We start from the raw sequence: 17107 nt of genomic DNA on the forward strand, positions 1-17107 counted from the left end.
TCCATGTAAAGGCAAGTAATTCTCACTTCAGCCTGTTGCCGTTTTCTTGTGGATGCACCTGTCTAATTCCTGCCAGTTGTGTTGTGTCCCGGCCTGCATCGCTCACCCCCACTGAGAAGCACGTGTTAGAAGCTGGGAAGGCTGACGTATCTTGTTTATAGGAGCGCTTCATACTAAAGACCTCGCAGGCATACCGTATGCGACCTGTTGACTATGCTGATGTGTCTTTGCAGAATAGGTTTCCTGGACCCCGCATGGACACTGGAAACCTGACCGTGCTGAGCGAGTTCATTCTCACGGGGCTCACAGGCCGCCCTGGGCTGCAGGCGCCGTTATTCGGGCTCTTCCTGGTCATCTACGGGGTCTCCGTGGTGGCCAACCTGGGCATGGTCATCCTCACCAAGGTGGACTCCAGGCTCCACACGCCCATGTACTTCTTCCTCAGGCACCTGGCTGTCACTGATCTTGGCTATTCAACGACTGTCGGGCCCAAAATGCTAGTGAGTTTTGTTGTGGATCAAAACACAATCTCCTATCATTTTTGCGCCGTGCAGCTGGCTTTTTTCCTTGTGTTTATCGTTAGTGAGATTTTTATTCTTTCCGCAATGTCCTACGACCGCTACGTGGCCATCTGTCAGCCTCTGCTCTACCCAGTCATCATGTCACACAGGCTCTGCCAGCTGCTGGTGGCTGTTCCCTACCTCTATGGCACATTTGTCTCGCTTCTCGTCACCATAAAGATCTTCAGTTTGTCCTTCTGTGGCTACAACGTTGTCAGTCATTTCTACTGTGACAGCCTCCCCTTGTTATCTTTGCTCTGCTCGGATACTCGTGAAGTTGAAATGATTATTCTGATTTTGGCGGGTTTCGATTTGCTTTCCTCCCTGCTGGCAGTCCTTGTGTCCTACCTCTTCATTCTTGGGTCCATTCTCAGGATGCGCTCTGCCGAGGGCAGGCACAAGGCTTTTTCTACCTGCGGGTCCCACCTGACGGTGGTCACCGTGTTCTACGGGACCTTGATATTTATGTACGTGCAGCCTGAGCCCAGCCACTCCTTCGACAGTGATAAAGTGGCTTCCATCCTTTACACCCTGGTGATCCCAATGCTGAATCCCTTGATCTATAGCTTGAGGAACAAAGATGTAAAATGTGCGCTACAAAGGGTGTGGGGGAAACTATGTAATACTTTTTCTTAAGGTTTACATACAGTGCGATCCTTATAAACTAGGCTGTGGACTTCAAATTTTGCTCTATGTGCCTCCTAGAGAAACAGCAAGCACAGATGAGTTCAAGGCTTATGTATGGCCTGTCTTATAGACTCCAGGCACTTCTGACTCCTACAAATAGATTAATGAACAAAAGAGTAAAAATATTTGCCGTTCTTGAGGGGGAAGATGGATTGTATACTTAAATTACATAAATGCTGTGTTACAGTGGCCTGTCAAGGATTCTGGTGTTTCATCTATTAGAATAAAATCACAGCTTGTGTGTGTGTGTCTGTGTGTGAGTGTGTTTGAATGTGTATGAGTGTGTGTGTGTGCGTGTATGTGTGAGTGTATCTGTGTGTATGTATATGTGTGTGTGAGTATGTGTCTGTGTGTGTCTGTGTGTGTCTGTGTGTCTGTGTGCATGTGTGCATGTGTGTGCATGTGCATGTGCCCTTTCCTTTCCTTTGGTTTCAGCCCTAAGAATCTCCCTGGTGTGCTAGGGTCGTGTTTACTGATGGCTGGGCCTGTGTCACCTGGTGATCGGGAGCGCTCAGCCACATGGCTTTGCTCAGATGCCCCTCCCGGACATCGGGACCCCACTGCCCCCGTCGCTGCCTCCGCTCCGCATCTGAGCCTCTCCTCCGAACACACTGCCCGTAGGTTCCGGCTGGCACCTGAGTTTTTCTCCGTCAGACCCTCTGGTTGGTATCGGGTGATCTTCAAATTCACATACATTTCTAGGTCTGTCCTGTTTTCCCCCGACGAGTTGTTCTTGCTTAATAACTGGCTGCTTGGTTTTTGAGGTTGTGGTATTTCCTTGCCTCTCTGAAAAAAGAAAGTAATTTTCCATGTTCAAAAGCTATTTTTAGTGTCCTTGGGGAAGAGACCTATCCTGTGATAAACCGGCTGTGCTGCCTCGCTTCGCTCGGGTTATTCCCCATTGTGATCAATACCGACTACGCGCCGCGTTTCACTGCACTGATTGATTATCTGGTGAATCAAAGGGGAAGAGCCCTGTTGCCTGCACGGTGCCATGTTTCTAATGTAAGTGAAGCCTGAGACATGGCAAGGACATACTTATCTTGCCTTTTGTATACAGCTGCTCCATGTCACTCTCCACATCTTCCCATGTGCTTACTTTTATTTTTTTCTTTTTCTATTGTTTACTTTCATTCTTTTTAATATTTCTAGGGATTTATTAAAGCTTTTTGTCTGCAGCATTTTCTTTGTTCACTATCATGCAATTAAAATTCTGTGTTTAGCATTTAATAAAAATAGTTTGTTGGGATACAATTTTGGTTTTTCGTTAGAATAAAATTCCAGGGGTTGCCAGGGGTTAGGGCACAGAGAGGGATGAACAGGAGGAGCTTGTTGGATTTTTAGTGCAGGGAAAATACTTTGCATGAAACTATAATCACAGACACAAGTCATTAAATATTTGTTCAACCCATAGGATGTATAATGCCAAGAGTGAGCCAAATGTAAACCGTGGAGTTTGGGTGGACATGATGTGCCAATGTAGGTTCATGGGTTATAGCAAATGTAGTACTTACATTTGTCAATGGGGAGGGGGGCTATGCATGTCACCCAGACCTTACTGGGCATGTTTCTAAATTGCAGCTTCCCTATGCTCTTTCCCAGTTATTAGTTAATAACCAGGTTATTACAACACTACCAGCAGGACATAGTCTGAGACATGAAGATTGAGAAGCAGAATTCCAAAAAAGCCAAATGGTTCTTGCTAATGATTTGTAGAAGGAATTCTTCCAGGGACAATATAAAAGATAAACGTTCTTTCCCAAAAAAGAGGCCTATGAGGGGAATATTTATTCTTTACTATGAGCACTCCCTCCGATTGGGAAATTAATTTAAGGACAATAGAATATATTGACTCTGATATTGTTAAGCTACTGAACCAAAAAAGCCCTGAGGCCCAACATGTGATCATTTAAAAATTTTAATTAAGCCCTCTTGCTTGAGCCAGTGTTTGTTTCCTGACCTATTACATGCACGGGAAAAACATTCCTAGACGATATAATGAAAACAGTGGAGCACCACATGCAGTTGTGAAGGTTGAAAACTATGTTATTTAGGGGGGTGCCATTCATATGGATGAAGATGGGAAAAACTCCTACCCAAAGATGTACAATTTATAGAGTATTGTCCTGATTCGTGTACACACTCAACAACAGCCCATTACCGTGGTTAGGCTGATAAAGGGAAGAACATACCTCTCAGGAACATACACCAATCCTATGAGGCAAGTCTTCACTAATCAACGTATACAGTTTGTCATTGAAAGAGCTCCTGAAATACAAGAGAATTCTAATTGAGAAGTATGAGTATGAAAGTAAAGTATTATTATCTTTAGAATAAAAAATGATCTGTGATTCATTAAATTCTTAATGATTCACAATTACCATAATATTCCCAAGTGTAAAATTGTGTCTGTGGTTTGTTATTAGAGAAAGGAACCATTGCATTCCCCAGAGAGTGTATCTATACCTATATATTTATATACCTGTATATCTATCTATATCATCTATATCTATCTATCTGTGGTGACAAACACCCCAAAACACAAATGCTGTGCCATGCAAGCCAAAAAAGAGATGGTTGCCTGCACAGCCAGGAGGCCTATCCGCATTTGGGGTGCAATGGCAGATGCAAAGCAGGAATCCACAAAAGGAAGGCAGCTGAGGAAAAAGTACATGGGTGTGGAGCTTGGGAGTGATTTGGAGTAAGAAGAGCAGCCATGTGTTCCTTCTGCCAGATATTATATTCAGCGCTAACATTTTCATTCACTCAATGAATACCCCTTGGAGAGCAAGGCCAAGCTAGACACCATGCTCTGCACTAGAAAGGGAAGCATCTCTAGCCAATGGAAGACTAGATATAACTCCATCTTCCCCCCAAAAATATTTTAAGACAGAATACATTGAAATATTGAATAATAAAGTAAAACATACTATAACAATTGTAGATAACACATAAATAAATAAATCTGTTATTGTTCTGAAAAGGAAGAAAATGAAAAGTAAACATGAACTCTGACACCATGGCTCTCCTAGGAGCATCTGCAAAAACTTTAGAAGTGAGATTCAAATTGTTCAAAAAAGTACTAAGCCTTTGCGCCCTGGAGCAGCACAGAGTTCCACTAAAGCCCACAGATAAATCTGCTACCTGAAAAAACTGGCATTCTCACTAAAATTCTAACTAAAAACATTTGCTTATCAGCAAGCATTATAAACACACTTGCCCACCATGATCAGGCATCTTGTTAGGAAAAAAAGAAGCCTCCTCTGACAATTAGTAAGCACAGCCTTTCCTCACAAGGGTTGAAATTTGGATTTTGCTATCTGCACAAGTGAGGAAGCTTCAAGCTGAAAAATTAACATACAATGGTCTGAGTCGGTAGCACTGTGGCTACCAGAAGTGACCTTCCAGGATTGTCACAGAGAAGTCCTGTTAGAAATGAACTTAATATCCAGCTGCAAACCATAATGAGAAAGAACATCTCCATAATCAAGAGTCTAGAAGGCGATAAATACATTTAAAACATTTTTAAAAATAAAAGTCAAATGAACAAAAGGGAAAAAGGCAAAATGGGTAAGTCTTTACCCCAAAGACCAAGGTTATAGGCTGACTTACTGACAATGGCCTAAGCAAGGGGTCAGGAAGAATGAATGAATGAATGAATGAATGAATGAATGAATGAAAATACCTGTGAAAAAATCTAGCTAGTCACAAAGAAGTTGTGTCTTCATGTGGGAAACAGATAGAACCCACTGTTGCAGGGGGGTGAGGTCATAACAAGGAACAATTCTGAGGAAGTCACGTTGCAGCCAGCCGCTGCGTTTCTCTAAGTAGCCTGCAGAGCACAGGAAGCGGTTCTCCACCCCTGCAAGTGCCCACCAGCAGCTGGCACCTGTGGGACCCGAGCCTGTGAGTGGCAGCCAGATGAACCTCAGCTGCCTCCAGAGCGCGGGGAGCCACGGAACTCAAGTAAAAGAGGTGCGGCTGCTGCCATCTGGGGCCTGGGAGAAAGCGAGAGGCCTGCTGCTAAGGAGGCCTGCCTGCCACTAAGGAGGTCTGCCTGCCACTAAGGAGGCCTGCCACTAAGGAGGCCTGCCTGCCACTAAGGAGGTCTGCCACGAAGGAGGTCTGCCTGCCACTAAGGAGGCCTGCCACTAAGGAGGCCTGCCACTAAGGAGGTCTGCCTGCCACTAAGGAGGCCTGCCACTAAGGAGGTCTGCCTGCCACTAAGGAGGCCTGCCACTAAGGAGGTCTGCCACTAAGGAGGTCTGCCTGCCACTAAGGAGGCCTGCCACTAAGGAGGCCTGCCTTCCACTAAGGAGGTCTGCCACGAAGGAGGTCTGCCTGCCACTAAGGAGGCCTGCCACTAAGGAGGCCTGCCACTAAGGAGGTCTGCCTGCCACTAAGGAGGTCTGCCACTAAGGAGGCCTGCCTGCCACTAAGGAGGCCTGCCTGCCACTAAGGAGGTCTGCCACTAAGGAGGTCTGCCTGCCACTGAGGAGGTCTGCCACTAATCAGGAAGATCCGGTGCCCAGAGCAAACGTGGGCCCACATAGGACTGACCCATGAAACCGGGGCTGAATTCCTTCGCCCCCTCTAGGCCTCCTTCTCACTCCCTCCCCTACGCTGCTTAGTTCCAAGGCTGCCCCACCGGACCCCCGAATTAGGCTTGGAGGGTTTGCACGGCCCTTCCTCACCTCATTCTTTAAATTGGCTCCCAGCCTCGGTTCCCCCCAGCTCGTTTTCCTGCCTCGTGAGGTACGCCCTGGGCCTGCCGGGCTCGTGAACTTGGGCTCAGTGCCGGCGGGCAGGCGCGTTTCTCTCAGTCCTCCTGGCAGTGCCATCGCCCACTTCACCGCCCCGACTCCGACACCGAGCGTGGCCAGCCCAGCTCCCGCCGCGCACAGAAGTGGCTGTTATTCGCAAACATTTTAAAAATGGAACCTAAAAAGAAGAGGGGAAAAAGGAAATGTCTGAAGGAAGAAGGTAAAAAAAGCTTTCCCATATTTTCGTGGTCGCCTACGTGGATGCTATGAGAGTCACAGGGGACGCAGCTGACTATTGATCACGGGAAGCCTAAGGCACGGAGGGCCGCAGCTGGGACACCCTGGAAGCCGGGATATATTGTTAGGGAGCTAGACGCTTCCACAGTTAGATCTGTGCTCAACTGCACGCAGGCTTCCCTCGGTTCTTACACACGCGAAAGTCACAGGGGAGGAAGGCGCGAGTGGCATTTAGGAGAGACGGTCATACTATCCCATTAGATCTTGATCTCAGGGGCTGGACTGACCATTACCCGAGAGTCATGAGCTCTCAACTCGGGAAACACCACAATGGAGGTAATCATTATGGGAACTCACTGCATTACAGTAATTGTTACAGATTTGTCACGAGAAAGGACAAAGCACATATATGACTCATTTAAAGATAAGGCATTATTTTCAAATCTCCTGGTTATCAGCCATGTGGCTTTGGGCAAATTACATGGTTTATCTGAGCTCCCCGTCCTCTGAATGTGAGAATAGTAAATCTCTCTCACACACGTCAGTGACATATTTTTCACCTAGTGCTGCTACATATTTTTACTTCAATAATGAATTAAAAAAGGAATCTTATGTAATGTCATTTATAAGTTTATCACGATTTTGGGAACTGTGCCGGTTTTACGCGGATTAAGTTGATGTCCAAGGATTTTCCACAGTTGCTTCAATCACTGACTCTGTGAGTGCCTTTATATCAGGCAGGTCTGCAGGGACTCTGCACATCATTTCCATTGTTTCCTTTCTTTCCTTGAATTGCCCCAGGTTTTTTCACTGGGGAATGTGTAGGGTGTCCTGGGTAATTAACAGGCACCGGGAAGCAATTTTTAAAAATCTCTCAGATGATTTGAACATAAATTACATGCGACTTCTTCAGGCACAAGCATCATAAATTCTCCCTACCTAAAGAAAAAGTGAGAGGAATTTAGGAGAAGAAAGTTCAATTCTTCATTAAAGGTGAGCGGATAGAAGCTGTGTTTTGATTGCCACCTTTACGCCTGCCTTCTGACTATGGACACTCTCGTGGTCACTGACAGCTGATTCTAAAATACCACAGAAATTCATGATCTCCTTTGTTAGCTGGGGTTCTCTGATGTGGAATGGTATTTTTAGGGCATTACATTCTATGAATTAACTAGATATCAGAGATTCATTTGATTTATGAAAGTCACTAGGGGCATTTGGATATTGCTAGTGAGGAGGGGGTTAGGATTTCCAGATAAAATACAGGGTTCCCAATTACACTTGCTTTTCAGATAAACAACAAATAATTTTAATATGGTATGTAATATTTTATAAATATTATTTTATATAAAAATATTCAATGTGATTTTGGAAAAAATATTTTGATATATATATATTACCCATACAATATTTTAGAAACTGCAAATAATTTTACTATAAGGATATATATCTTATATATAAGGATAAGCTCCCATGATGAACTTACATATGTTTTTAGTTCTTTGCTTTTTTCCCCCTATTGGCTGCTTACTACTCGGTTTGTTTTTTTCAGAATAGGCTTTACAAACTGTATTGTACACTAAAAATCTTTAACAGGGGTATATTTCACATTAAGTATTTTTACTGCAATAAAATTAAAATGTAAATTTCAAAAAAAAATGAGCAGGGTAAAAGAATCTAGACATGGGGAAAAATTCAAATAACACTGGACTAATTCTTAGCAAAGCATCGAAGACTTCAACATGGTAGGATTGGTACTGGAATTCTGGATCCTTTGCTTAGTCCAGTGCATCTCCCAGTCTATAGGAAAACCCACCATCGTAGGCCCTGCAACACTTGTTCTTATTTGTGAAAGAGGAAAGAACCTGAACGCAGAGTGGGATCAAGGGAGAAACCGCAGACAATTTCATGTAGGGAAGAGGGATAGAAGTGTCCACGTTGCCACCACCCTGCTCTCCCGCCCCTGCCATCCCCTATTCCTTGGATCAGACCGGCTGCATGGATAGCAGAAAATTATCCCTAAATTCTGCCAGCAGCCATAGGGTGGCTCCTGACTCTGCTGCTCAAAACTAGGTTTGGACTTTGGGCTGGGCTCCCAGAAGTTTCTACCTGATAGTTGTCCAGTCTAAAGCTGAGCATTACATTACATAATTCTATTTTGCATTTTAACTGGCTGAAAATTTTGAATTCCAATTACTCCTGCAATTGAAAATCATACTTACGAGTTCAAGATTTGCACTGAGGAGACCCTCAATATGAGAGGAAGGGCACATGGGGGCACGGAGCTAAAGCAGCTTCACTGTCTTCAAGCAGAGCAGTTCCACTTTGTTTTCCTGACTCCCCATGTAAATTTTGTGAAATGAAGAGGTCAGGACTTATCACTGAAACATTTTAAAATCACAGTGTTATACTCTATATCTACTCCATTGTACAATTCAAGAAATAAATTGACAGTAATATGAGATATAATAAATGCTCAAATAAATATTTTAAATGCTTTATCATGTTCACAATGGGGGAATAAATTAATGCATATAAATAGCACATTAGGGGAAAGAAAGCATAGCAAATTGAATGTTTACAATGTCTCAATATTGATATAAACCACATATTTTAGTAGAAATGGATCCAGCTCTTATGCCTCTTGAAGCTTATACTAATTTGAAGATTTTCTTTTTATAAAAAAGACCAAAGGTTATACATATAAATTAAGGCATTAATATGAATATTTATTTAGAATGGAAAAAGAATTTTTAAAATTTCAGCTGTCAATGAACAATTAGTCACAAATACCATAAAATTATAAGTGTAATATTTTAATTACTGAAATTTCAGACACATCTCAGCATATTGGGTGGTAAGAGAGTTCTTAGAAGCCACTCCAGCGCCAGGATAGCATTTCTCAACAATGAACTTGACTCTTATAAATACACCCACTAAACATCTAAGTATTATTAACTCTGTCTCCTTAGCTGGACCCCACAAACGCCTGTGCACGTGCCGATGCGCTATGATACTAGTTGAATATGGTGGACTCAGAGTAAGAGAGAGGGCTTGACTGAGGGTAAAATAGCCTACATTTGCAACTTTTACAAAGATCTATCACTTCATGAGTGTATGGATAAGGCCCCACCTTGTGAGAATGAGGGACCCAACATCTTAAACTTCATTAACATCATACTATCTGTCTCTCTTCTAGAAAATCAAAATGCCACAAGAATTCTCAGACAGAAATGTAAGTGTACTAAAGAAAAATTGTGATGCCATTGTGTAGGTGAAATAAATATTTCTAATATTTATATGGCTTTAGCCCAGCCGGGTGTGGCTCAGCGGTTGAGCATCGACCTAGGATCCAGGAGATCGGGGTTTGATTCCCGGTCAGGGCACATGCCCTGGTTGCGGGCTGCAGCCAATCAATGACTCTCTCATCATTGATGTTTCTATCTCTGTCTCTTCCTCTCCCTTCCTCTCTCTGAAATGAATAAAGATATACTTAAAATATATATATATATATTTATATGGCTTTAAAAAATTAATGGCTATGTTCCAAATGTTGTTAACTCCAGTCAGAGTTTAATCTGTCATAACAGTGCTTGTGTTTCATCTGTATCTCTTCTCTTGGGAAGTAAAAGATTATATCACTCAATGTAATTTTAAAATCAGATGTGGGAATTATTTTCTATCCCCTATTATGAAAAAGGTTTTTCTTCAACCTGTCTACAAAGATTGTTTAAATGGCACTACATGAAAGCTAAAAATAACCCCTCTGTTTCTTTCCAGAGCTATCTGGACTCAGTGGGTCAACAGAATCTAACAGAACTGTCTGAATTCATTCTGATGGGAGTCACAAGGCAGCCTGAGCTGCAGGTTCCACTTTTCCTGGTCTTCCTCACCATCTACACCGTCACAGTGGTAGGCAACCTGGGCATGATCCTTTTAACCCAGGTGGACTCCCACCTACACACACCTATGTATTTTTTTTATCAAACACCTAGCTCTCATTGATCTTGGTAATTCTACTGTTATTTGTCCAAAGATGCTGGTAAATTTTGTTGTGGATCAAAATGTCATTTCATATTACGCATGTGCCACCCAGTTGGCTTTCTTCCTTATGTTTATTATCAGTGAATTTTTCATCTTGTCTGCCATGGCCTATGACCGCTGTTCCGCCATCTGTAACCCTTTGCTCTACAATGTGATTATGTCCCAGAGACGATGTCATGTGTTGGTGGGCATCCCGTACCTCTACGGTAGCTTTCAGGCTCTTCTGTTCACTATTAAGATTTTTACACTGACCTTTTGTGGCTCTAATGTCATAAATCATTTCTACTGTGATGATGTTCCCTTGATACTTTTGCTCTGCTCAAATGCACAAGAAATAGAATTCTTGATCATACTATTTTCAGCATTTAATTTGCTCTCCTCCCTGCTGGTAGTTTTGGTATCCTACACTCTGATTCTGATCACCATATTTCGCATGCATTCTGCAGAGGGCAGGAGAAAAGCTTTTTCCACATGTGGTTCTCACCTGACAGTGGTGGTTATATTCTATGGGTCCCTACTATTTATGTACACACAGCCCAAATCCGCTCACTCCTTTGATACTGATAAAATCGCCTCTGTGTTCTACACTTTAGTGATCCCTATGCTTAATCCCTTGATATACAGCTTAAGGAACAAAGAGGTAAAAAATGCCTTCCATAGGGTTTTTAAGAATCCATGCAAACTTTGTATTTAATAATCAATTTGGAATATTGTTCTAATAAACTCTGATAAAAGCAAATGTCACTTAATATGTCTAATAGATATAATTACATTCTTTTTTACTTTTGAGCAAAACCTAATTATAATGCACTAATAGATTGTTTCCCTAATATTCAGCCAAATTAATCTTCATACTTTAGATCTCAATTAAATGACACATCCTCCTCAGCATTTTTTGCTTTTGAGAATCAGTGTTTCTTTTAGTAATTCCACAGAACCTGACATTTTTCCCAGTTGAAACACCAAATTCTACCTCAGTAAGCTATGTGTTTCCTTCTGTCTTTTCATTGTTATTATTTTTTAGGTCAGGGATCCTTTCACTTTTGTTTTTATTCTGTTTTCTTAACCAAATACAGCAGTGTAAATACAGTAAGTCTCTTGCAGATAGAATATAGTTGGATCATGATTTTTTTAAAAAATCTATTCTGCCGATCTCTGCCTTTGTAGAATTTAATCCATTTACATTTAAATTAATTACAGATAATGGTGACATACTTCTGGCATGTTGCTCTTTGTTTCCCATCCATCATCTCTCTCTCTAGTTCATCTTTTCCTCCATTGCAAGGTCTCCTTGAGTTTGTGGCTGAACACTAAATGGGGCCTACCTACAGTGAAAATCCACAAGGCTGTTGAAAGAATTATCAGGGAATTGTAAGGTGAACAATTCCAGAGATCACACAGCACAGGTAGACATTAAAGTTCCAAAATCCAAAGAATAGAGTCCTTGTTCAACACCCAGGCATCCAGTAGAGATCTCAGAAACAAATGTTCCTTAAGACTGCCACGCATATAGTTTGAAAATAAGCCTCAAAAAGAGCTATCCAATCCTTGTTTAAAACATTGAAGTTTTTTTTTAGGAAGACAGGAGAATATTAAAGCACTCATTAACATAAAACTTTCAAAATTCACCATGCAATCACAAATACTAGATATATGTGAAAGCAGGAACATGTGACCTCACCCAGGAGATGATTAACATAGATCTTGAAATAATAGTGATGATAGAACTATCAGACAAAGACTTTAAAGCATATATATGTTTGTGGTGTAAGTCCTGACTTTTGTGTTTGTTTTTTTGTCTTCTTTTTGTAATGCAAGTTCCTGGCTTAGGTTTTGGATGCCAAGGCATCAATTTCAAAGGTGCACCTCTTCAAAGACTACCTTCTTTTTTCAAATACAGTTTAGTTTCAGGTGTAGAGCATAGTGATTAGATAATCATATACTTTACAAAGTGGTCCCCCTGATATTTCAAGCACCCACTTGGCACCATACATAGTTACTGCAATGTTATTGAATGTAGAGCCTATGCTGTACTTTGCATCATGGTGACTATTTTGTGACTACCAATTTGTGCTTCTTACGCCTTCCACCTTTTTTATGGAAGCCTTGTGCACTGTTGGTGAGGATGTAGATTGGTGCTGTCATGATGGAAAACAGTATGGAGGTTCTTCAAAAACTTAAAACTGGAACTGCCTATGATCCAGCAATTCCACTTCTGGGTATATATCAAAAGAAACCCAAAACAATTCAAAAAATTATATGCACCTCTATGTTCATTGCAGTGTTATTTCCAATAGTCAAACTATGGAAGCAACCCAAGTGCCCATCAACAGACAAGTGGATAAAACAGCTGTGGTTTATATACACAATGGAATAGTACTCAGCCATAAAAAAGAATGAAATCTTATCATTTGCAACAGCATGGATGGACCTAGGGGTTATTATGCTAAGTAAAATAAGTCAGACAAAAACAAATACTATATTATTTCACTTATATGTAGAATCTAAAGAGCAAAATAAATGATCATAGATACAGAAACAGGCTCATAGATACAGAGATCAAGCTGATGGTTGCCAGAGGGGAGGAGGTCCACAAAACTAGATAAAGAGCCAGATTACCTCCTCCCACTGATGTTTGGCTCAGATATGCTGTGTAATTTCCAGGTCTTGTAAGTAATAAACCTGTATCTCTTTAAAGTTTCGTGGTGGTTATTGCTGAAGGGAATCTTGTGATCATAATTAGAACTACAAGGGCTCATCCATCACAACACTGAATATTGATAGGCTGAGACCAGTACAAAACAATGTTCAATATAATTGAATGATTTAATAATAACACTAACCTTTTGAGGAGACAAAGGAAAGATTAAAAAGTAACCAAATGCAACTTCTAGAGGTTATACAATATTAGATATGAACAAATATTTATTGAACGAGAGTAATAGCAGATTATACACTGAAAAAGACATGATAAGTTAAACATATCACAACAGACACTACTCAAAATGAAGCCACAGAGAAAGCAAAATACTAAATAAACACCATGAAAATAGTGGCAGTGATCTGTAGATTAACAAGCTACATGCTGTACATTTATATGTGTGTCCAAGTTGAGAAAATGAACTACATGGTACAGAAAAGCCATTGGAAGAAATGTGGCCAACATTTCTTCCAAATTTATTTTTTTTAAAACAAAACGAACAAAAACCCCTATACTCCCAAAAATATAAGGAACTAAGGTAATTCTAAGAAAAATAAACAGAAAAGAAATTAAACCAAAGCATGTCACAATTAAATTTTGAAAACCAATGATAAAGAAAAATCTTTAAAAAGAGATAGAGATGAAAGGTACTTTATAAAAAGATAAAGACTTACTACTGATTTATTGGCAGATATAATACAAGTCAGAAGACATTGCTTTAGGTCAACTGAAAGTTGCATAATTTTTTTAAGAGGTCAGTTTCATTTACTCACACATTGTGTGTATGTGTGTATGATGTACTTAATAATTACATGATTATTGTGTAACTGAGATAGTGATAAAAGCATATTTATAATTCCAGTGTTTAGTAATATTGTAGAATTTTATTTTTTCAGTTAGACCCACATAAGAAATATTTTTACCTTTTCCTAATGGGACGTTCTGAGAATAATTAACAGAAATCCAGGGCACTCTCTCCCCTGGGTAAGTACATGCAATCCTTTTATCAGATTAAAACTTTAAGAAAATGAGTGTCAAGAGGGTAGAAAAAAAACCCTTAAATACATTCTCTAACAACCAGCGATTAAGACAGTAGGAAGTCAAAGTGGGTTCTCCACTCAGGTGAGTAGAAAATATTGGTTTGAAAATTTCTCAGGGTAGACAGCTTAAACTGGATTATCACCAAAGATCTTGAAGAGCATTATGCTCTGCAAAACTGTTGTTTTCCTTTGCAATATACATTACTGTCATCAATAGAATCAATGGGTAAGACAGACCTGACACTCTGCTCTATACATTTAGACCATCTTGGTTTTCAAATGAACTTACTGCTTTAATCATCTATGGTAACAAGGGTTTTTGTCTATCTCTATTTACAAAGGGTCCCTTCAATCTTGCTTTCAATTTCCTGTCTATCCAGGAAGACCTTAATATAAAGGAAGCACTGTGTTTATAAAACTATATTCCAAAGACATAATGATTTTATTTGAATCCTGACTCCACTATCTATTCCCTGTGTGACCATGGTTAATTTATTTCACTCCCTGTGCTTCAGTTTCCTTGACTCTCAAATGGATATGATTATACTCTCTACTTCCTACAGCTATTGTGTGGATCATATGAGTTAATATATGTAAAGTGCTCAGAACAATGACTGGCGTTCTTTATCGGTGCTCGACAGTCATTTGTATTCTTTTTTCCAAGCCTCTCCACTAAGAATTCATGAATAATCAGAATGGCCAAGTGTTCTTTATGCAGAAGAGGGATGTATGATTGGAAAATCATTAGGAGAACTGACTCCATAGGCAGAAACAACAGATGTGCCAAATAAGGACTGAGATATTAATAACAAAATCCTAAAATTAACGTATCATGGCCTTAGATTTTGTATTGGGTAAACAAGATGAACTTACAGTGAGAAGTACTGATATATATATTGATTTTTCTTGATCACTCTACCAACAGTTTAGAAAGTCTTTTGTCTTGCTACTTTAAACAGACATGATGATTGTCAATAATGTAAGGTATATAGTTTAGGTGTCTATGTTTGTTCACAAATTACTTCAAATATTGAAAAAGCTGAAATAAAATAGGTCTTTTGGCATACTTCAGATGACTTTGGATCAAAAAAGGAGATCATAATAGCTGTATCAAAGCAACCACTTCAAAATATCTTGCCCCTTTAAAGCATACTTTACCGAAGTTTCAATGAATGTGTGTGTTGTATTGGTCTCAGACTATCAGTAGGGATGTTATCAGCTAGGAATGCTTGAGGACACACAGCTGGGCCTTGCTACTTATTGCAGCCCCCTCCCGCCACCCAACAGTTCCCTACCAAAGCCAATGTTGTGGCAAAGTGCAGGAAGGCCAAAGCAGAATTATTCAAACAGTCAGTTACCTACGTCCCCCACGGCTTTTTTGTTGTTCAAAACAATACAGATGCCCAGCTTTTTAAAAGGGAACTTTAGAGGTGAGGCAGCCTGGCTCTTTCTCTAATCATGTAGCTGCGCCACATTTATTCAAGATGGGTGTCATTAAAATGTATGCCTCCACAATCAAAAAATTATTGTCAGAAACTTATAGTACAATCAAAATGGCTAGTTTCCAGGCACAGACCCTACAATGTGAATGTAGGTATGTATAGCTGTGGCCTGATGGGAAGAGGAGTCTCTATTTATAATTTAAGACAAAGAAAATATCTTTGTATCTCATCCATTACGTATCCCATTCTCTTAGAACACAGCATCTCAAACATAAGTATTGCTTTTATACCTTACACAAGTCCCCTAGAAGAACCACATGGAGACACACAATCATAGCGCAGTGACCACGGTGACTGAATTTATTCTCATGGGGATCACCGACAACCCTAAGCTGCAGGCGCCTCTCTTTGGAGTGTTCCTGGTCATATACTTGGTCACAGTGATGGGCAACCTGGGCACGGTCATCTTGACCCATTTGGACGCCAAGCTGCATACTCCCATGTACTTTTTCCTTAGACATCTGGCAATCACGGATCTTGGCTACTCCACTGCCATCGGCCCCAAAATGCTGGCCAGCTTTGTGGTGCAGAGAAACACAATTTCCTCCGGCTGCTGCGCGGCGCAGCTGGCCTCGCTGGAGGTTTTCATCATCGCCGAGTTCTTCATCCTGTCGGCGATGGCCTACGACCGCCACGCTGCCATCTGCAAGCCCCTCGTCTACGCGGTCATCATGGCCCAGAGGGTGCGCTGGGCGCTGGTTCTCGCCCCCTATGCCTACGGCACGTTCGTGTCGCTCTTTCTCACTGTCAAGTTGTTTCGCCTGCCCTTCTGTGGCCCTGACACCATCAGCTACTTCTACTGCGACTGCCTGCCCCTGCTGTCCCTGCTCTGCTCCGACGCGCGCGAGCTGGAGCTGATCGTGTGCATCTTTTCGGGCTGTAACCTGCTCTCTTCCCTCTCGGTGGTGCTCGTGTCCTACGGCTTCATCCTCGTGGCCCTTGTCAGGATGAAGTCCCCGGAGGGGAGGCGCAGGGCCTTCTCCACGTGCAGCGCGCACCTGACGGTGGTGGCCGTGTTCTACGGGACCCTGCTGTCCATCTACCTGCGGCCCAGGGCCAGCCGGGCTGCCCACGCCGACCAGGCGGCCTCTGTGTTTTACACCCTGGTGATCCCCATGCTGAACCCGTTGATCTACAGCCTGAGGAACAGAGAAGTCAAAGATGCGCTGAAAAGGACTTTAACTAAGCGCTGCAGAAGCTCTGCTTAACATCCGGATAGTCGGTCGCAGGCGTGGGCCTTTGTTTAATGCTCTGGCGGCCCCACGGCGGCCCCAAAGGGTGGAAGCGTTTTACAGGCTAAGTGTCCTGCTTCTGGATAAAACATTTTCTCTGCTACCTCCCTGTAGTCTTCTTCCTTCAGTTAGATAGATAAATATTGCAGCCAGATCATCTAAGTTCTGAGTCATTTTTCAAGGTCAGATTGGAAGTTATGTTATTTAGAAATAAGGCAAATCACACGAGAGTTTTGGTTGAACTCAGGCATGCAGACGTAAACATCACAAAAACAGTCTTAAGTATTTAAAACGCTATAAAATTAACTAGAAAATTAGTAGTATATATTTTATAATAGTCA

General features: G+C 41.5%; 3 protein-coding genes across 3 annotated transcripts; all 3 read left to right on the forward strand.

Moving 5' to 3' along the window:
* Positions 1-254: 254 nt before the first annotated feature.
* On the forward strand, positions 255-1196 carry LOC107527680 (olfactory receptor 8K3). Its single transcript, XM_016200460.2, has one exon. It carries the CDS (start codon positions 255-257, stop codon positions 1194-1196), a length of 942 nt encoding a protein of 313 aa, XP_016055946.2.
* An 8795-nt stretch (positions 1197-9991) lies between these two features.
* LOC107527633 (olfactory receptor 8K5-like) lies at positions 9992-10985 on the forward strand. Its single transcript, XM_016200411.2, is given in 2 exon segments — positions 9992-10234; positions 10236-10985. Coding segments are annotated over 2 exon segments (993 nt in total).
* A 4806-nt stretch (positions 10986-15791) lies between these two features.
* OR8K1 (olfactory receptor family 8 subfamily K member 1) lies at positions 15792-16742 on the forward strand. Its single transcript, XM_016200410.2, has one exon. The coding sequence runs from the start codon at positions 15792-15794 to the stop codon at positions 16740-16742; it is 951 nt and encodes a 316-aa protein (XP_016055896.2).
* Positions 16743-17107: the final 365 nt, after the last annotated feature.

The sequence above is a fragment of the Miniopterus natalensis genome, chromosome 11 (assembly GCF_054644295.1).
Source record: "Miniopterus natalensis isolate mMinNat1 chromosome 11, mMinNat1.hap1, whole genome shotgun sequence".
NCBI classification, from domain to species: Eukaryota; Metazoa; Chordata; class Mammalia; order Chiroptera; family Miniopteridae; genus Miniopterus; species Miniopterus natalensis.